Genomic DNA, 21,879 nt, shown 5'->3' on the forward strand with positions numbered 1-21,879 from the left:
ACAGATAAGTATATTTATGGGGTACAGTGTGATATTTTATATATATACATTGTGGAATTAGTATATCAAGTAAATTAACATATCCATCACCTCACATACTTACTTTTTTATAGTGAAAACATTTAAAATCTCTTCTTTTAGCAGTTTTGAAATGTATGATACATTATTATTTACTATGGTTACCATGTTGTGCAATAGATCTCTAAAACATTTTCCTTCTGAGACCTTGATTAACATTTCCCCATTGCACCTACCCCTCTAGCAGCCCTCTGGTAACCACTATTCTACTCTCTACTTCAACTTTTTTAATTTCCACATATAAGTCAGTATAAGGCAAATATTGCATGAGTTTCGACATCAAAGACATCTGTGTGTGGCTTATTTCACTTAGCATAATGTCCTCTAGTTTCATCCATGTTGTTACAAATGACGGAATTTCCCAAAAGAAGTATTTGGTTACTAATATGTGCTCATAAAACAGAAGTTAAAGCCCATGTCTTGAGAGAAATAATATTTACCTGTTAGGAGAATAAAATGTCAATGCCAGTTTGATTTTTATAAATTAAATGATCATAAACAGACACTTCTCAAAAGAAGACATACATACAGCCAACAAACATATGAAGAAAAAGCTCAATATCACTGATCGTTAGAGCAATGCAAATCAAAACCACAATGAAATTGTGGTTCTCACACCAATCAGAATGGCTATTATTAAAAAGCTAAAAAACAACAGATGCTGGCGAGGTTGCAGAGAAAAGGTAACAATTTTACACTGTTGGTGGAAGTGTAAATTAGTTCGATCATTGTGGAAAGCAGTATGGTGATTCCTCAAAGAGCTAAAAGCAGAACTACCATTCGACCCAGCAATCCCATTACTGGGTATATACCCAGAGGAATATAAATCATTCTGCCATAAAGACACATGCAAGCAAATGTTCATTGCAGTGCTGTTCACAATAGCAAAGACATGGAATCAACCTAAATGCCCATCAGTGACAGACTGGATAAAGAAAATGTGGTACATATGTACCATGGAATACTATGCAGCCATAAGAGCGAGATAATGTCTTCTGTGGGGGCATGGATGGAGCTGGAGGCTATTATCTTTAGCAAACTAACACAGGAACAGAAACCCAAATACTGCATGTTCTCACTTATAAGTGGGAGCTAAATGATAAGAACTTATGAACACACAGAAGGAAACAACAGACACTGGGGTCTACTTGAATGAGGGAGTTGGGAGGAAGGAGAGGAGCAGGAAAGATAACTATTGGGTACTGGGCTTAAAACCTGGGTGATAAAATAATATGTGACACATTTTCCTATATAACAAACCTTTACATGCACTCCTAAACCTAAAATAAAAGTAAAAAAAACCGAACTTTTTAGACATAGATAAAAAAACATTGCAATGATCAGTGCAAATAGCAACATTTCTTGGCCTAATAATTAGAGAAAAATGGGTTATTTTTTTTTTCAGGCATAGACAGGTGTAGTGTAGAGTCTATCACTGATGGTGTTATTTATAATAAATATTATGTTTATGTAATAATTTAAATAATAAACATGTTAGAATAAAGGCCCATTGATACAAAAGGGGGCAGAGTTCAGTGAAATAGGTATTCCCTTTACATTTATATTGTACCTTTTTGTTGTACTTAAAAAAATCTTGTTATTTGATGCCACTTAATAAGGTATAATCAAAATATATGTGCTTGGTTTGAAGGTTTTTATGAACTTGAGTTTTCCTTGTTTCAGATTTAGTGGAGTTTAACTTGGGTAGTCCCAAGAATGTGGGTCCCTTCCTTGCAGTGGACCAGAAGCACAACATCCTGCTCAAATACCGCTGCCATGGTCCACCCATCCGCTTCACGACCGTCTTTAGCAATGAGCTCCATTATGTGGCGAATGAGCTGAATGGCATTGTGGGAGGGAAGAACACAGTGGTTGCCATAGCTGTATGGTCTCACTTCAGCACCTTCCCTTTGGAAGTATACATTCGGCGGCTCAGGAACATCCGTCGAGCAGTGGTTCGGCTCCTCGATCGAAGCCCAAAGACCATGGTGGTCATCCGGACGGCCAACGCCCAAGAGCTGGGACCTGAGGTGAGCCTTTTCAACAGCGACTGGTACAACTTTCAGCTGGACACCATCCTTCGGAGGATGTTCTCAGGGGTTGGAGTATATCTCGTCGATGCCTGGGAGATGACCCTGGCCCATTATCTACCGCACAAGCTGCATCCAGATGAAATTATTGTGAAGAACCAGCTGGACATGTTCTTGTCCTTTGTGTGCCCCTTGGAGACCTAGCCTGTCTTGGAAGGGACTGGAGGAATCATATTCAATGACCTTCTCAATTGACCTGAGTTACAGAAAGTGGCCCCAGTGAGAGATGACTGCCATTAATAAGTATAAAATTTCAAAAAGATCTGGACTTAATATGATGACTTATAAGGAGCTTAAAAAATGCAGGTTACATTTATATCTATCTATAGGATTTTATCCAATGTTGACTTAGCCATGGTAGAACTCTTAACAGCATTTACACACTATATTGCTCTTGTAACCAAAGATGCTAATGAGTGTATTTGAATTAGCTTCTCCTGGGAGGGGTGACTACTTTGCTAAAGAGTATGAAAAATGTTCTGATGGAAGGGACAAGTTTGGTTGGTAGTAGAGTGTTTGTAGCTTATCTGGTAAAGGAAATTGAGTGCATCTGCATGCATAGCACAAGTAGTCCATCTTCTGGCGGTTAACTAGAGAAAGCTTATAGTCAGAGGCTCTTGTGAATGCACTGAAGACTGCTGTGTCTCAGGAGTTTCTCTTGATCTACCTTTTCTGAATTACATGAAAAGGCCAATGTGCTTGGTTCGAGTTTTTTAGTGAGAATATTTACATTTTCCTGCTTTTATCTAGAAAAGAAGCAAAAGGGAAATATGAAAGCAGTATATATAAAATCTGTGCTTTGGAATTGATATTTGCATTTGGTGATTGTTTTTTATTTGATTCAGCTAAATTTTATGTGTTGAATACTTACTCTAGAATAACTACTTTTGGAACTGGAAGGGGGAAATCTGTAAATGGAAATTTATTTTTATGTTCTGAAATTTGAGGGTTTAAGAATTGACTTTTGTGTAAAGAATGCTACTGTATTATAAAGCTGTGGAAGTTTTTTCCACTAGTTTCAGGAGTTTTTTGTTGTTGTTATTTAGAACTACTTACCAAAATTAGAAGTTAAAATCTAATTAGAAATTAATAAGTACTAAAATTCATGACAGGTTTTTTGTTTGTTTGTTTGTTTTTGGTATTTCTTGATTTGGGCATAAAAGGCACACCCATTCTCTCATGCTTGGAAGAAGCTGCTATTCCTACTGGCTATCTGAGAAGAATGGAATTATTAATTTTATTTGACTAATTAATTTTAAATGAGTTTAATTTGGGATCATTTAGTAAGTACTCTTTTCTTTTTGAGCTGTGATAGACTATAGTCTAGTTTAAGTTGCTCCTAAGTAGACAGATGAAGAAACTAGGGAGGCTTTAGAGAGGAAGACAGATGGTTGAAGTATGAACAATATATACCCTTAGAAGAATGGGTCAAATAATTTGGATTTTTAATTTAAAATAGGAGGGCCCCAGATCTTACTTTCCTATCCTTGAGGAACACCTTCAAGTTTTTAAAGTATTTTATGGGGAAAGAAGATTTTTAATTGTTTCTGAGTCTAATGAGGTAATAAAATATATTAAAATAGTTTAATTTTAATGGTCCTTACGCTTTACAGTACCTAAGGATCACTTCTAGTATCTGACAAAAATGCAGAATTAAAGAGTCATGGCAGGGTATGGTAGCTCAAGCCTGTAATCCCAGCACTTTGGGAGGCCAGGCAGGAGCATTGCTTGAGGCCAGGAGTTTGAGACCAGCCTGGGCAACATAGTAAGACCTCGTCTCTACAAAAAATAAAAAATTATCCAGGTGTGGGCCGACAGTCCCAGCTACTAGGGAGTCTAAGGCAGGGTGATAGATTGAGCCCAGTAGTTTGCGGCTACAGTGAGTTATGATTGCGCCACTACACTCCCACCTGGGCAACAGACAAGAGATCTTATCTCTAAAAAATTTTTGTTAAATAATAAAAGAATTAAGGCCAGGGATGTTGGCTTACACCTGTAATCCCAGCAGGGATTACAGTCTTGGGAGGCTGAGGTGGGCGGATTGCTTGAGCCCGGAAGGTCAAGACCAGCCTGGGTGCCATGGTGAAACCCCATCTCTACAAAAAAATACAAAAACTATCTGGGTGTAGTGGCACCTGACTGTAGTCCCAGCTACTTAGGAGGCTGCGGTGGGAGGATCGCTTGAGCCCAGGAGGCAGAAGGTTGCAAAGGTTGCAGAGGTTGCAGTGAGCCTTGATTGTGCCACTGTACTCCAGTCTGGGCAACAGGTCTTTGGGACCATGATGCCTCTGGGATTTATGGAACCAACCTTTGTGGCGAATGCTCAGTGATTCTGATGCAATGGTGGTATTCCACACTTTGAGAAACACTAAGAGAAGAGGTAAGATAGAATGAGGGAATAAACATGGCTTGTTTATTATTTTGGTGGATTTACCAATAACTGGCTTAATTCTGTTCATGATCCAATAGTATTGGTGATATTAGCTCCATTTTATAGATGAGGAACTCAAGTTTAGATTTGAAATAAGGTATGTGAGAGTCCATATCTCTTTTCAGCTAAACTTGTGAGACTTTCATAAAGAAGGGTTTGTATTTATTTATTTGTTTTTGAGACAGGGTCTTGCTCTTTTGCCCAGGCTGGAGTGCAGTGGCATGATATGGCTCACTGCAGCCTTGACTTCCTGGGCTCAAGGGATCCTTCTACCTCAGCCTCCTGAGTAGCTGGGACTACAGGTATGTACCACCATGGCCAGCTAATTTTTGTATCTTTTTGTAGAGACTAGGTTTTGCCATGTTGTCCAGGCTGGTCTTAAACTCCTGAGCTCAAGCTATCTGCCCACCTCAGCTTCCCAAAGTGCTGGGATTACAGGTGTGAGCCACTGTGCCCAGCCGAGAGTTCTTCTTTTCATGAAAGAACTTGACATTTCCTCAAGGATTTATAAAGGAGGCTGAGGAGTAATTTTCCCAGGAGAATTTTAAAAAGAAATAGGGCATTGCTCCTCCAGTGGTTTGGAATGGTGCCACTTGATTGTGCAAATGATTTCTTATGATCTTGTCTGGTTTTCTGTTATTTTTTGATTTGGTGACATAGCTCTTAAAGATTTGGTGACACAGCTTCTTGAGTCACTTGCATCTCTCTTAAAAAAAAACTTTTTTTTAACAACTTTTAAGTTCAGGGGTACATGTGCCAGTTTGTTTCATAGGTAAACTTATGTCATGGGGGTTTGTTGTACAGATGATTTCATCACCCGGGTGTTAAGCCTAGTACCCATTAGTAATTTTCCTGATCCTCTCCCTCCTCCCACCCTCCACCCTCCACCCGACCCCAGTGTGTGTTGTTCCCCTTTGTGTGTCCATGTGTTCTCATCATTTAGCTCTCGCTTATCAGTGAGAACAACTTTCATCCCACATCTAATTTGTCTTTCTTCACTCTGGTGTGGACATTTTGATAGACATTCCAATTTGATAGAGATTCCAATATCACTTAAATGTTTCCCAGAATATTTAGATAGAATAATTTAGTTTCTTCTGAAAAGTTTATTTTAGGCTAGTGCCACATGGTTGTGAATATTAGCATGGTAGCCAAATAATAGTTTGTTTTGAATATATATTTCCCAATATAAATATAAGGGGCGTCAAAATTTTTAAAAATCTAGAAGAAAAATCTATGGATAAAATCCATAATTCTGTCATCTGAATGCAATGAACATTAGCATTTAGGTATATTTTCTTGCAGGTTTTTTAACCATATACTTATAGAGAATATGTAATTTGGGTCTGTGTTTTTTACATATAAATATTTTTCTATGTTAAATAGTCTTCATAAGTTAATTATAAAGATCTGCTTAATAGTTCTGCTACTGCAGTTTTCATTATTAGATAAGTTGGTCATTATGGTTGGACATTCAGGTTTACAGTATTAAAGCAGTGGTTTATATCAATTTCAGTGGTTTAAAATATGAATTTCTATTTTGGAATGACAGTATTAATTTAATGTAGTGAATCTCATATTCCAGAACTGAGATGATTGATTTGATTCTATTTGTGACAGACAGAACCCATAATAAAGCCTATCTATGCAAAGTACATTTTATAGAATTATCCTACTAAAAGTAACCTTTCTTCAGCGAATGCAAAACAGACCTTTGGTGTTCCAGTATGATTCATTTTGCCATTCTGAACAACTATCATTTTAATGAAGACCACTCAACTGACACTTCCTGGATTCAATTACTAAGTTTCACATTGAAACTTGATCCAGTTTAATAACTGAATCCAGTTTCACATTTATCAATCTGAAAACTTAGTTTGCAGATTGGTAAATCAGGGTACTTGACAAGAATAAATATGGTAAGCCTTTATATATTCATGTGTTACATGCCAGAAATGAGTCTGTTACTGGACGCTGTTCAAGGAAATAGTGATGACTGAGAGAGGTACAGGGAAGTAAACACCCAAGGGAAACAACAGAAATAAGCCTCCCCAACTTTCTAAAAAACTGCTCAGCATTATCTCTGTGGGTTCTGGGTAAATTCAGCTTTTTAACATCAGCTAGTCACTAATGCCAGAAATTCCACTTCAAGTGTATTTATTTTCTTGTGTTAAGCATTATTCTACCTGGTTTATGTCTACAATGTAGTATTAGTGTACTTAGGATTCTTGACACCTCAGTGTGCAATAAATAAAATTTTGAAGTTGTTTTTCATTTGAAGGTGAGACCACAGCCGCTGAGTGCTAAGGGGACCTGGGAATCCTAGGGGAATGGAGGTGGTGGAAGATAAGAGGATGGTTGAGGGCAGGACTTTAAAGGACACAGAAGCTAGGAGAACACAAAATGTACTCCACCAACTTCAGTCTAACTTGTCTCTTAAAAGTGCTTTTACATTTTAACTTTTTAAAAAAATGTGGGCCAGGCATGGTGGCTCATGCCTGTAATCCCAGCACTTTGGGAGGCCGAGGTGGGCGGATCACCGGAGGTCAAGAGTTCAAGACCAGCCTGACCAATATGGTGAAACCCCGTCTCTACTAAAAATACAAAAATAGCCGGGCGTGGTGGCACATGCCTGTCATCCCAGCTACTCGGGAGGCTGAGGCAGGAGAATCGCTTGAACCCGGGAGGTGGAGGTTGCAGTGAGCTGAGATCATGCCATTGCACTCTAGCCTGGGCAACAAGAGTGAAACGCTGTCTCAATAAATAAATAAATAAAAAATAAAGAAGTGTGAACTTAAATATATTTATATGTGTGTACATATATTTTCTTTTTTAATATTCTGGTTAAATGAGAGGCCATCGGGCCTCTTTTAGTTTTAAGAGTCTAATGATGTGTATATCTAATGCCCATTCCAACTGGATTGTAACTGCTTGGGGAAGATAACTTAAAGTAGTACCGAGATTACAGCAGCTAGTGTCCTAAATGGAAAAGAAGTGAAACTAAATGTCATAGGAGAAATCCTTTGAGTTTTGTGCAGTGGTTCATTTGCTGTTAAATCTACCCCATTACCATTCCCCTTACCCCTTGAAAATAAAGTGATCTTCATGTTACAGGACCATTGCTTTATTTATGTCACAGATTTCTTGTCCTTTAATTAGTCAGTGAAGGCACATGATTGCGATACTACTTTTTGACTGCCGTATTGTAAAAGCTGTATTGTAAAAGGTAACTCCCTCCACCCGCCTACTGCACCCTTACGTTTAGGGGCCACACAGAAAAAGCGAAATAAGATGAGGTGAATCTAATCAGAAGGCAACTCTAATGCCCAGCAGGAGATTCACTAGGACATTTTAAAAGGACGTCTTTAAGGAAAAAGTTTTGTTTGTAGATGTTGCCTCTGATTCCTCCCTGCGGCTCCAGTCCAGGTCTTGGAGCCGGCCCTCGAGGGGAATGTCCGGGACTCGGGTCGGTACCTTTTTGGTCTGGGAATTTCCAGTGTGCAGAAAAAAAATCCACAAATCTAGGCCTCGCTGCCCCCTCCCTGCCTCCTCTGGCCCTCCTCAGTGCCCACGCAACCCGGTTCGAAAGAGAGGATGACCGTATTCTGTATTTTAGAAAACAGGCTCTTAGCTTCCCCCGCCCCCGTCCTCACTTGAGTGGAGAACTGAAAGCGAACGCTATAAAGGGCGCCAGTGAGAGGGGCTGGCCTCCTCTTGCCACGAGGTCAGACGGCGAGTTCTTAGAGAAAAAGGCTGCTTAGCTGCTGCTTATCATGTAACCTCAAAAGGAAACTGATCGTCTTTCTCATGCTGTCACGTACTTGGGTTATTATCGCTGATTATAGCTGGAAACAATTGATTTGCTCTTACGTATTTGTGTGACTTGACTCTTCAAACACAAAGGTATATTTTTATTATTTGATATTTTATTAAAATATCTTAAATGGTAAGGTTTTTTTTTCTTTTTCTTTCCTATTCCCATAGTCAGATTCTTAACTTTGGAGTCACTCTCTTGTGTTTTGAGTAGCCATACTTGCTTTGGGGCAAAATATTGGGGGATAGTTTTTTGGAGAAAGAAAATCTGGGATGTTTTTGTAGTTTAGTAATAGCAAGAATCATGTCTGTTTGCTTTAAAGGCCCAGGAAGGACTGAGATACTAATGGAGGAGATCGATAGAATGGGTGATGAAGTATCATAAATCTAATGTAACACTTTATCTTCTGTCAGTGACCTGGAACTATGATATCCCGAGGCAGAAGTCTCCCAGGAGATTTGATGTGTGGGTTTATAGGTGTACTTTCCCACCAAGCGTAGGCATGAAACTATATCTTTATGGGAAAATATATCAGAGTAAATTGAAATACATTATAGGATGCCCTCATTCATTCTTACAGCTGTAAAATTAAAATGTATGAATGGCCATTTTATGAATGAGGAAAACCTGAAACTTGATGATTTGGCTGGACCCCCAGATTCATGATAATCTGTATATGTTAAGGGATTTTGTTTGAATAAAAGCACATTTCTAAATAGAATGGATTAGAGATTCTCTTCATTGGGATTAGTGAATTTACTGTAGTGGCTGAAGGCGCTGTCCCAAAGAGGATGACAGTTATGTAAATTTTAAGCATTTGGTAATATATATTTCCTCTATTTAAATCTGACATCTAAAGAAATATCTGGCTGGGTGGAATATTTTTTTGCTTCTGTTAGACAGTAGGTTGTTTAGACGATAAAGGGAGATAAAAGTTTCCAAGTCTCATTCACCACCCCACATAATCCCTGATAGAGCAGGGCACCAGCCACACAGATCATCTAAACAGGCAGATAACCCTGCCTGTTTATTTATTTGGCCTCAGAATACAATGTATGGTCCACCACCCCTCTCCACCGTCTTTCTAACATCATCCTGCTGAGGCCAAAGACAAAGTCGGGCAGGGTACAGGCATGGAGCACTGCGGTGGCAGAGGAGTCAGTCGGAGAGGAGTTAGCACATGACATCAGTGCACAGTGCAGATGATGGAAACGTTTGGCAGCATCCTCTCCAGTGTGGAGGTGATGACCGAGGTCAGCATAATCCAGCTGTTCAGATACAGACTTTTCCTCACTGAGGAAGAGGAGGCAAACCCTTCTCTTTCTTGTCTCGTAACAGACAAGACAAGAAAGCTCTCAGAGAGCAAAAGAAACCCTTTCAGAAGCTACAGAGCCATGGAAAGCATTACTGAGGGGAAAGATTTTCTAATTGTTCTGAGACCAACAATGAATTGCTCCTGAAGACACCATTTTCTTTTGGCTCATAGCTGACACTGATCTGGAGGCCTCTTGATTTTTTTCTCCCAGGTTAACAGGAAGATCTCGAGGGCCCTGGCTGAACTTCACCTTTTGGCTTTCTTGGCCTGATGCTGAACTCTCGAGGGTGAGAAGGGCTGATATTTCTAAACAAGTAGCATCCAGGTGTTACCTAGCCCCTGGCTGATGTCAAAAAGGGCGGTGGGATTTTTCAAAGATTTTTCTCTTAAATTAGCCATTTTTTTGAAGTTGCTGCAAAATTACTATGAATTTTACTTATAGGCATTTTACTGTGATTTCATGAGAACTAAGATTTTGTGTGTGTGTGTGTGTGTGTGGTTTAGTAGTATTTTTTAAAACCAATTTATTGAATTTCCGCTATTTTCCATAGCAGGAGGACATATGAATACATCTAAGAGGGGAATTCAGCTCTCTGCTTACTGACAGTTTCAGGGTTATGTAATCTTTAACAGGCTTGGAGAGCATCATGCCCCCTCACAGTTTTGGTGAAGAGGCTCCTTAAAACTAGCATATGTGGTTTCTGATTAAAGCACTTTCTGTTCCTTCAATTTGGGATTGTCTGTGAAGTAAAATACCTTCCTTTCAAACGTAGTGAATGAAAATATTTACTGCCGCTGATGGAGTTAGTGGATTGGGAATTAACACTTATTAAATACTTGTTTTGGGAGCTTACCAGCAAGATCTCATTTAGCCCTACAGCATTTTTTAGGTAGCTGTAATTAGCTTTATTTTATTTATTTATTTTTGTAACTTCAACTTTTATTTTAGATTCAGGGGGTGCATGTATAGGTTTGTTACCTGGGTGTATTGCGTGATGTTGAGGTTTGGGGTACAACTGATCCCATCACCCAGGGTACTGATCATAGTTATTTTTCAACCCTTGCTTGCCTCCCTCTCTCCCCCATCTAGCAGTCCTCAGTGTCTTTGTTGCCATCTTTATGTCCTTGAGTATCCAATGTTTAGCTCCCACTTATAAATGAGAACATGTGGTATTTGGTTTTCTGTTCCTGTGTTAATTCACTTGGGATAATGGCCTCCAGCTGCATCCATGTTGCTGCAAAGGACATGATTCTATTCTTTTTTATGGCTGTATAGATTTCCACAGTGTATACGTACCACATTTCCTTTATCTAGTCCACTGTTGATGGGCATCTAGGTTGATTCCATATCTTTGCTATTGTGAGTAAGTGCTGCAGTGAACATACAGGTGCATGTGTCTTTTTGATAGAATGGGAAATATAACCACGACAAATGGTGAATTCTGTCATGGTTATATTAAACAATAATCACAATGCTACATTCTCTATATATGATACCAAATATCTGAATTAAACTTATCAAAATACTGTTAATTACCTAGATGTTATATCTATAAAATGCCAACCTCCAGATATTTGGAAGCATTAAAAATGATTTTTTCACTGTTCAGATATTTAGCAACATGCAGGCACTTTTAATATTGGTAGAAGACTTTTGGATATGTTTTAGCATTGAGTAGTTTATGTGCATCCCCAGTCCTCTGATTGTTTCAGTCAAGTTTGCTAGACAGCCTAGTACTGTGAATCTGTAGAGGGTCTAATACTGTAAATCATGCATTCTTAGAGAGGGTGATATTATCTCCAAGAGGGCAAAAATTGGTTCTTCAGGGAAAAATCTCAGCTATTACAATAGTTTGTGGCCCCCAAAGGGGGCATAGTACATAATAGATATACAGTATATCTGTGGTATTAAACTTTCATGAGGGGATGATTAGGAAAAAGATGTCTAAAAAGACCCTGTAGTGGGTCTAATAAAGAAAGGTTGAGACATGCCGTTGTAAATGCTCTGCATGTACTTATTCAACTGAGGTCAAAAGATTTTTCTGTGGTTTGTTGTCTTTTTGTGTCTTGCTTTGTGTCTACATCTCATTTTTCATGGATTTTAAAAGTACTGGTTTCCAGAGGGGGAACAACGTTTTTAGTTTCTTTTCTTTTCTCTTTTCTCCTCCTCCTCCTTTTTCTCCTTCTCCTTCTTCTCCTCCTTCTCCTCCTCTTCTTTTTCCTCCCTCTCTCCTTTCTTTTTTTTTGATACAGAGTCTCCCTCTGTCACCCATGGTTGGAGTGCAGTAGCCCCTTCTTGGCTCACTGCAAACTCCGCCTTCCGAGTTCAAGTGATTCTTGTGCCTCAACCTCCTGAGTAGCTGGGACTACAGGCACATGCCACCACGCCCGACTAATTTTTGTATTTTTAGTAGAGATGGAGTTTCACAATGTTTGCCAGGCTAGTCTTGAACTCCTGACCTCAAGTGATCCATCTGCCTCAGCCTCCCAAAGTTTTGCTTCTTTTTTGAGACAGAGTTTTGCTCTGCCACCCAAGCTGGAGTGCAGTGGCATGATCATAGCTCACTGTGTCCTCTACCTTCTGGGCTCAAGTGATCCTCCTGCCTCAGCCTTATCAGTAGCTGGGACTACTACAGGTGCATGCCAACATGCCAAGCTTCTTCGTTCTTTTTTCTTTCTTTCTTTCTCCTTTTTTTTTTAATTGCAGAGATGGGGCCTTGCTATGTTACCCAGACTGGTCTCAAACTCCTGGCCTCAAGGGATCTTCCCACCTTGGACCCCAAAGTGCTGGGATACAGGTGTGAGCCACCATGCCTGGCTTTATATTTCTTTATTTCAGGAAAGTTTTATTCATTATATCCTTAAATGCTTTAAATATATATTTTTAAATTCTGATAAAAGATACATAAAAGTTTCCATCTTATCCATTTTTAAGTGTACAGTTCAGTGCCACTAAGTACTTTTCATATTACAACTTTTACCACCAGCCATTTCCAGAACGTTTTCATCTTCCCCAACTGAAACTTCATATCCATTAAACAATAATTCTACATTTCTCCCCCTCCCCAAGTCCCTGGCAACCACCCTCCTACTTTTTGTCTCTAAGAATTTGATGACTCTACATACCTTATGTAAGTGGAATCATCATACCTATCTTTTTATGACTGATTTATTTCATGTAGTGTAATATTTTCAAGGTTCATTCATGTTGTATAAATGTCAGAATTTCCTTCCTTTTTAAGGCCGAATACTATTCCAGCGTGTGTGTAGGTGTGCATACCACACTTTGTTTATCCATTCATCTGTCCATGGACACTTGGATTGTTTCTATCTTTTGGCTATCGTGAATAATGCTGCTGTTAACGTGGGTGTACAAGTATCTGTTTGAATCCTTGCTTTCTTTCCTTTTGGGGATATATCAAGTCATTCTATGTTTAATTGTTTCAGGAACTGCCATACTATTCTACACAGTGGATGCACCATGATGAATTTCTTTTTAATTCATTTTGTGCAGTATTTGGCACAGTGCAGTGAATAAGTGGGTACACAGTGGATATGTGACAGGAAATGACACGAAGTTCTGAGTAAATCTGCTCAGTGATTCGGCACCACTATTAAAACAATGTCTCCTATTTATTCACCGTTGCATGTCCACATACTACAGTGCACACGCTTACGAAGATGTGCATGGTTGGGACTAACTCCTTTGAGAATCATTGAGGTAATGCACTTAGATTCCATGTGGGTCAGATCTTTTTGGAAATTTGGACCACTGGCAGTGGAGTTCCACATCTTAAACCTAGGGAGGCTTGCTGGAGGTTTAAAAGGGCCAGAGCTACAAAGGTGATCCATAGATGTGGGGTTTAGGTCTTGTGAATGAAGATGAACTGAGGACACTTTGAAGATAGGAATTGTGTGAGATCTGATTTTTACCCTTCTCCTCCCCTTCCACACCCATTCCCTCACCTCTGTAGCATAGCACAGGGTGACTTCATAAATTTTGGTTGAACAAATAAGCCAGGGTGGAAAAAAAATGAAAGGATGATTTATTTTTTAATCATAACAGCTGTGAAAAGTTGTTCTGAAGGCCATAAGAACTTTCTATGTTGTATCTTTGTTATGGGGAAAGGAGGTGCGTTTAATTTGAGGTGGAAGATAAGAGTTTGGAAACTGAAAGTGATCACTGGGCAAGGCTGCCAAATTTACCTTTGGCATTTCTAGTCTCTTGAGAGATGAGCTGTCTGAAAGATGGCAGAGGCTGATATATCATGGACCTTCCCAACCCTGCTCTTCCGTGGTAAGGTTTTGTATCTTGTAAACAGCCAATGAAAACAGTTCTGTGTGTTTACCTCTAGTATTGAACAGTATCCAGCATTTAGATAAGAAAGGGATTGTTAAACCCAACACTAATGTCAAAATCTAGGGCAGAGTGACAGATTGCAGCCAAATTGTAGTAGGCAGGAGGTGGACTGGGTGGTGATAATAATGTTAAAGGACGTGCTTTCTCCACCCCATACCTCACTTAGGTTTGTTGGCTCTCCAAACTTCATGGTTGTTCATTTTTGGGAGCCTCTCTTAAAATGCAAATAACCTTCAAGAAGGGTTACTGTTGATGCCTTGGTGTGAATTAATTTTTAGATTCTTTCTTGAAATTTTACTGGATAAGTAGGGCACAGAGACTGCCCCAATCAGAGTGCAGATAAGGGATGAGGTAGAGTGGCAGGAGCAGTGCAGGGAACCGAATGTGAAGGTTAAAATCAGACTTGGTACCTCCCCCACTCTCCTTCATCTGGCTTTCCTGTTTCTGTTCTTTGTGCCACCACTATCATCCTCAAAGCCTTGGAGTTACCTCTGACCCTCATCTCTCTTTTCCCTGCCCTGCCCTGCCTTTCCCTTCCCTCCTTCTTTCTCTCTCTCCTTCTCTTTCCTTCCTTCCTTCCTTCCTTTCCCTTTCCCTTTCCCTTTCCTTTCCTGTCTCGCTCTGTTACCCAGGCTGGAGTGCAGTGGCTCTATCTCGGCTCACTACAATCTCTGCCTCCGGGGTTCAACCAATTCTCCTGCCTCAGACTCCGGAGTAGCTGGGACTACAGGCACCCGCCACCACGCCCGGCTAATTTTTGTATTTTTAGAAGAGATGGGGTTTCACCATGTTGGCCAGGCTGGCCTCGAACTCCTGACCTCAGGTGATCCACCCGCCTCAGCCTCCCAAAGTGCTGGGATCACAGGCATGAGCCACCACACCCGGCCCCTCCCCTGTCTTTCTGTGTTCAGTCTCTTGCCTATAGATTAAATGTGTGAAATCTCTAAACAGTTCCCCTCTTTCCATGCCCAGGAGCACCACTTCAGTTCAGACCTCCATGACCTGTCACATTGACTGTTGCAGTCTTTCCTGATCACTTCCACACAGCTGCCACTGTGATCGTGTTTTTATCTTGTTCGAAACCCCTGAATGGCTCCCCATCACATCTGCTGTCCACTGCTGTCCACTGTTTGCAGGCAGCGTCAGGGCCCTGAAGGGTTCCAGACTTGACTCTGTGGTCCTCCTCTTCTCCTATGTTCTCTTCAAGTTGGGCCGATGGTCCAAAGAGGCCAAAATGCTTAACAATGAAGTATTAATTAGAACTTTGAAAAATGAATAATAATTATAACTACTATCATTGAGTGTATATTATGTGCCAGGAGTTGTGCTAGGCATCTCATGACACTGCCACATTTAACCTACATACTGGCTGAATGCAGTTAATATACCCATTTTATGGATGAGAAAACAGTCTTAGAGAAGTTAATTAAAGTTGGATGGTTATTAAGTGAATGGAGCTTGGATTTGAACCCAGGTTTGTTTGACTTCAGAACCCCATGCTTTTAATCAAGGGAAGAAGAATATTACAGGCAAGAATTCTAGCTTGGGTAAAAATTTGGGGGCAAGAATTAGTGTGCTATTTTAGAAGATATTCATAAGGACTGCATGTTGAAGAATAGAGATAGAAGTATGATGGGATAATGTTTTAATTTGCTACGGCTGCCTTAACACAATACCACAGGCTGGGTGGCTTAAACAACAGAAATCTGTTTCTCACTGTTCTGGGAGATTGGAAGTTCAAGATAAGGTGTTGGCAGGTTTAGTTTCTCCCGAGGCCTCTCTCCTGACTTGTACATGGCCGCCTTCTCACTACGTCTTCTCATGTGGCTTTTTCTGTGTGCATGGGCATCCCTGATGTCTCTACCCTCTTATAAGGATACCAGTCAGATTAGATGAGGACTCACCCCATAGCCCTTTTTAACTTACACTCTTTAAAGGCCCCATCTCCAAACATAGCCACATTCTGCGGTACTGGGAGTTAGGACTTCAACATGTGAATTTTGGGGGGACACCATTCAGTCCATAACAGATAGGTTTGATGTAGTTTGATTTTAGAGGATGTGAAAACCAGGCACAGACATTTAGTTTTGATATGGAAGGTCATAAGGTCCAATTGTGGTTCAGCAGGGGAAAACATGAATATCATTGCTTCCTCAAGCAAACTTCTAGCTACTCTTAAACATAAAGATAGTTAGAATGAGTAGCATACTAAGGGGTGAACAGGGACCATTTTGGAGAGGGAACTATTAACACTTTTCTATAGTGGAATGGAAGAGTAGAAACAGTCAAATCTTTAATTCCTCTAGAGGTTTCTGGAAAAATGAAGATAATCTTTTGGTGAGGGTAGAGGGACAGAGTGGGGAATATGGCAAGTTTCATTTTAGACTTGAATATACTCTTGGCAACATGGAATTAGAACTCAGAGAAAAGGTCAGAGCCAGTAATAGGAATCAACCCTAGACAGGTCAGAATTGAACCTGTGGAAGTGGGTAAGATTGCTCAGACTTCAAAAAGGACAAGAGACAAGAATTCTCAGATCTGAAACTGCTTTGTTGTCACACTGGTTTGGAGGATAGTAGGGAGGCTCTCCGGGAACTCTCTAGGTAAAATAACACCTCTGGCTTTCTTCCTTGACCTTGCTTTGCTTTTCTTCATAGCACATCATGGCCACCTGGCATTATCTCATATAGCTTTTTGATTATTGTCTGTCTTTCCCAGTAGAATGTAAGCTCTGTAAGGGCATCGGTGGCCTTTCTGTTCAGTGCTGTATTCGTAGTATCTGGAAGCGTGTCTGGAACATTGTAGGTGCTCAATATTTACTGAGTGAATCCATGAATAGGTGAATTTCTATAATCAATATAATTTAATTTGATAATTAGATTGCTGGATATTTCCCTTTTATCTTTTCTTAAAGTAAAAATTTGTTCTTTAACAAATGTCTTTTAATAAATGAACGGACAGACACGTGTTTGAGAATCTCTAAATATCCAACCTAAAAACTTGGGTTTGTTTCTGTGTTTTCCCTTAACTTGTACTTTCCCCAAACCAAGATAACCTGGTCTCTTCTCTGCTACATCATTTCTTTATGAGAAAGTAGTTATGACTCTCTTTAAAAAGCCAGGCTTTTCAGCACTCTGGTTACTTTGATCAGATTATCTATTGGTATCTACTTTTATATTTTTTGTAACTTTCATAGGTTATTTGTGGAGTCCTTGGTTTCTGTGAGGTCTCTTTTCCCTTTGCTCACCATACCTGTATTTAAAGATTCCCATCTCATTGTACCGATGTGGGTGCCAGATCATATGAACATAAGAAATCTGTTTACACCATTCTCCATTCTTTTCTCTGGGAGTACTGCCAATTATGGGATGGTGTGATGAAGTCATAAAATACAACCTTAGGTAGGATAGGCATTTAAACCAAGTCCACTATCTTTCCTTTATCTAAGGGATCATAATCAAAGGTAAATGTGAATCTACTTGTATTTCATACAGGTGAAGACTCAGTAAATCTAGCTTTTCTTTTTCACTAGTCTGAGTGGTATACCTGGCACTAGAATTATTGTGTTAAGTCATTTAAAGCAGTGACTCTTCAGCAGATGGGGAATTCCTCCTTAAAGGACTATTAAAAAATCACTGAGGAAATGTTTTCAAGGGCCACACATCCCCTTTTTGAAAATCATAGTGGGTGATTGAGCCACAGCACTTAGCTTGAGCAATAGAGTGAGATCCTGTCTCCAAAAAAAAAAAAAAAAAAAAGAAAAATCATACAGGCCACAGAGCACCTTTCTGATTGGGCATGCCATACCTGTCAGGTGGAAAACACAGGGTTGAGAATCACAGATCAAAGAATCTGAGAGTTAAACTGAACAGAGAACATGTAAAACTAAAGGGTGTCTTTGTTGATTTCCATCCTCTCCTCTTTACTGCCGAATTAACTTTTGGTCCCCCAGACCCTTGTTTGCTAGAATTTTATGGAACTTTAACACTGTATGGAATGACGTAGGCTAATGGGAGAAGGACACTCTGCAGGGCAACAGGACAAGTCTATAAAATCCAGAATCAGATTAGGAGATGAAATTCTGAGCATGCTTGCTGGAAACAGAGAAAAAGAGAAGGACGTCGACAAGAGAACCTGTTTACTGAACCTATGGCCAGTTTAGTACATCTTTAGGAACTGTTCAGTATAATAGTTGTCTGACTTACAAATTCTGCAGTTATGATATTTTTATAATTATGCTCTTTTGTAATCAGTTTGATTGCATACGTGTGAAAGTGCTCTGGAAGAAAAATTCAATGTAGATGCAAGGTATGACTAACAGCTTTTGTCCAACCTGTAATCTATCATTTTCCACTCCCTGTAGCCATATGCACACAAATAAGAGGGAGATTTACTCAATGGTCATAATAATTTATGGGAACACGAATGGAACTAACATTTATTAAGTGTCTAGGATGTGTCAAGTACTTGACATACATTGCACATTATCTCATGCCATGTTAGAAATTTGATTTAGATACTAGTATCTCAATTTATAGGCAAGTAAACTGAGGCTCAGAGATTAAGAGATTTGCCTAAGGTCACGTAGCTGGTAAATGCTACAGATAGGTATGCAGGCTTCAAAGCCATGACACTGCAGTGCCTCTAAGCACTTTTGCTTAAAGCAAGGGTTGGCAGACTTTTTCTGTAATGGGCCAAATAGTAAAAATTTTAGGTTTTGTGGGCCAAGAGACAAGATGGAGGATATTATGCAGGCACTTATATAAACATTTAAAATGTAATAATTTTAAAATGTAAAAACCATTTTCAGGTGACAGCTGTGCAATAGGTTGGATTTGGCCTGCAGGCCGTAGTTGCCAACTCCTGGCCTAAAGTATCCAGAAAATGTAAGCAAAAGCAATTTTGGGGAGGTAAAGTGATTGTTTGAATAAATAATTGTCATCAACTTTGTATTAAATTTGCATAGTCTTTTAGTAACTGAGAATTCAGATTTCCTCACTAATTCCAGTATTAAATTATCCCTTCATAAAATTCTTCCTGTTGATAGCTATGCATGTTTGATGTATTTTGTCTGTTAGTATGCATTGTGTTTGGCAAGATTTCATAACTGCATATTTTACCTCGCTCTTTGACCATTCTCCCAGCTGTTACATACATTAGAGATAAAGTATGTATATAAAGTACATAGTATTCTGCATATGGCAGATATTAAATAGTGGTAGTTATGATAAACATTATCAGTGTTCCAAAGTATTATTATATTATGGATCCATAATTTATTATTTTGTTGATATTAATATATGTTACACATGATGTAAGCTGATTTCTCCTTCTCAGATCTTAAACATTTTTATAACTAGTCTTTCTGTCTGGCACACACTATTGTCCTTGTTTACAGAAATTCAATATAAATCCCTAGAGACTTATAAAAACAAACAAAAATTTCCTAAAATCCCCCAAAACAAAAAACCTCGTTTTAAATTCTGAATTAAAAGTTCCAGAATTAAAATTCTTCTTGAAAAAATGTGGCATATAAGGCATTCATGCCTTTAAATAAGACATAAAATTATATTCTTATCCCTCATTCAGTTTGACAAATATGTGTTACCTGTGTTAAAAAGGGAAGGGGGAAGATGATTTTGGATATGAAAGTTTTGCAAAACGTAAATTCTAATCAACATGTTTATGAAGCAACTATGTACTGAACATTTACAAGTACTGTACTCCATTTCTATATTAGTGAGCTCAATTTAAGTTCAATTTAACTCACCTTCTAAATTTAGCCTTTTCTTTGGGGGAAAAGAGGTTTAAGTCAAAATATAAAGGAAAAGTATAATGGTTAGAAGTTTCTTAGCTTTAGGCTTTGCAGATCCATGTAGGCCAAAGCCTCATACAAAGGAATGGTGAAGGGTCTTTCGGTCAAACATTTTCTTTACTTAATTTCTGTGGATCCTAAAATTCAACTATAAAATATTCAGTTCTTTGGGGTTAATTGCCTTCAAATTTTTTTTTCTCTTTAAAAAGTAAATATTACCAGGAAAAGTAACAAAGTTATCATTTATTTGTAGTACAATGTAAATTAGCTTATTAATTTTCTTCCTGAAACTGAGATCCTTTCCCAGAGCATGTACATTTTTTACAGTAGAAGGGTACAGGGATGAGTAATTTTGAACTATGTATTACTGTCTAGAATCTGTGGATTTGTATAGGAAAGAGTGTCACAAAGAAGAATGGAGAGGAAAAAAGGAGGGAGAAAGGGGAGTTGGGATTAGAAGATACTTTTTGGTCCTTCACCATTCTGTTTTAAGGCAGTTCAGATTTTAGTGTCCTTTAAAGCAGGCAAGAGTTGACAGTTCCCACATTCAGTGTTTAGGAGGATGCTTTCATTCATATATGTGGAAATGAAACTTTTGGAGTTGTCAACAAGTCAGAGAAAGCAGAAGAAGCCATGGAACTTGTAATGCTCTCTGCCTTTTTGGACAAAGCTCACCTACCTCATTTTTATCTCTTGATGTCTATAGTGGATAAAGTTCATCATTATAAATAGAAACCAGACAACACCCTCATGAGCTAAGAACCATTTACAGGGTGAAAGTTAGGAAAGTGCACTTGTTTCATATGGATGTTTTGTGTGAGTTTTGATTACTACTCTTAGAGAGTGTGGTACACAGGTAGCCCTTCAGACTAACACCAAACATAACTCCATCATATATATGATTTTGTATGAACCATATGCATTTTATAGTATGTGGATATTTTCTGAAATCAAATGGAAGAACTTTTCATTTCTTTGGAAATGAAATGTTAAGGGGGAAGAAAAATTTGTTTTGTTTTCAGTTTAAACACTTGGATTTCTGCTGGGCTAGAAGGATGGGATGCTGCAAAGGTATTTCAGGGTACTGTAGCATTGCTGTGATTCAGGGTCTTTTTATAAGGCATCTGTTTATTGGGATGTTCAACTGTGTGACCTGACTTTGTGCAAGGTGCCTCTCTGGCCGCCCATCAGAGGATAGACCTTGTGTACCTGCTGGGAAGCAGTGGAGTTACTTTACATAGTGGATGACTCACTCACACATAGTGGATGCTCAGTAAATATTTATGAAGAGGACAAAGTGGTATATGGCATCTCCTTTGATGCTTTCATATAAAAGGAAGTTGCAGACAGATGACTCCGGGGACACTATTAATTTTGTCTGCACACAATCAGTCCATAATATGCAAAGTTGTACATACTATACATACAGTACTTAACGGGGTATCAAGTTTATTCTCTTAGCACTGAGCAGGATGTTCTTAGATGTGCAAACCTTTTGCTAATTCATCTTTATGATGATTAGGTTACTGGATGGAGAAATTTCCTCAATATGGTATACTGTGCTTTGATATCAGGTGCTAATAATTTGCTGCAAACAGGACCTAGAGAATTACTTTTAAAGACAACTTTTTGATCTTTCCAGATTAAAACATACAAAAGAATAGGTGACACCATCGTAAGGAAACAGCTTATAGAACTTACTAACTACAGCTGTCTGTGCCATAGCCTGGTTGGTCAGGTGGCCTATTGGGAAGTATATGAGTGCCAGTAGAACTGAGTTCATGTATCTCAGAAATAGTAATTGTTTCTATTATATGGATACCATATGGACCAGAATGTTCATACAGCCAGGTATAAGCTCCACAAAGACAGAGATTGGTGTTTGTCTGATGTACCGCTGTGCCCCAGTACTTAGAAAAGTACCTGACATTTATAAAGCACTACCATATTGAAGAACACCTAGAATTTGAAAATAT

General features: G+C 39.0%; 1 protein-coding gene across 30 annotated transcripts in view; it reads left to right on the forward strand.

Moving 5' to 3' along the window:
- NXPE3 (neurexophilin and PC-esterase domain family member 3) overlaps positions 1–21,879 on the forward strand; it is a 72,605-nt gene that overhangs the window by 39,802 nt on the left and 10,924 nt on the right. For all 30 annotated transcript variants that reach the window (XM_054480315.2, XM_054480313.2, XM_063661571.1 and 27 more), the window contains 2 exons: positions 1,762–8,502; positions 9,940–10,015. In XM_054480315.2, coding sequence (XP_054336290.1) covers positions 1,762–2,312 — 551 coding nt within the window. In that variant the 3' untranslated portion in view covers positions 2,313–8,502; positions 9,940–10,015. The remainder of the gene's footprint in view (positions 1–1,761; positions 8,503–9,939; positions 10,016–21,879) is intronic.

The sequence above is a fragment of the Pongo pygmaeus genome, chromosome 2 (assembly GCF_028885625.2).
Source record: "Pongo pygmaeus isolate AG05252 chromosome 2, NHGRI_mPonPyg2-v2.0_pri, whole genome shotgun sequence".
NCBI classification, from domain to species: domain Eukaryota; kingdom Metazoa; phylum Chordata; class Mammalia; order Primates; family Hominidae; genus Pongo; species Pongo pygmaeus.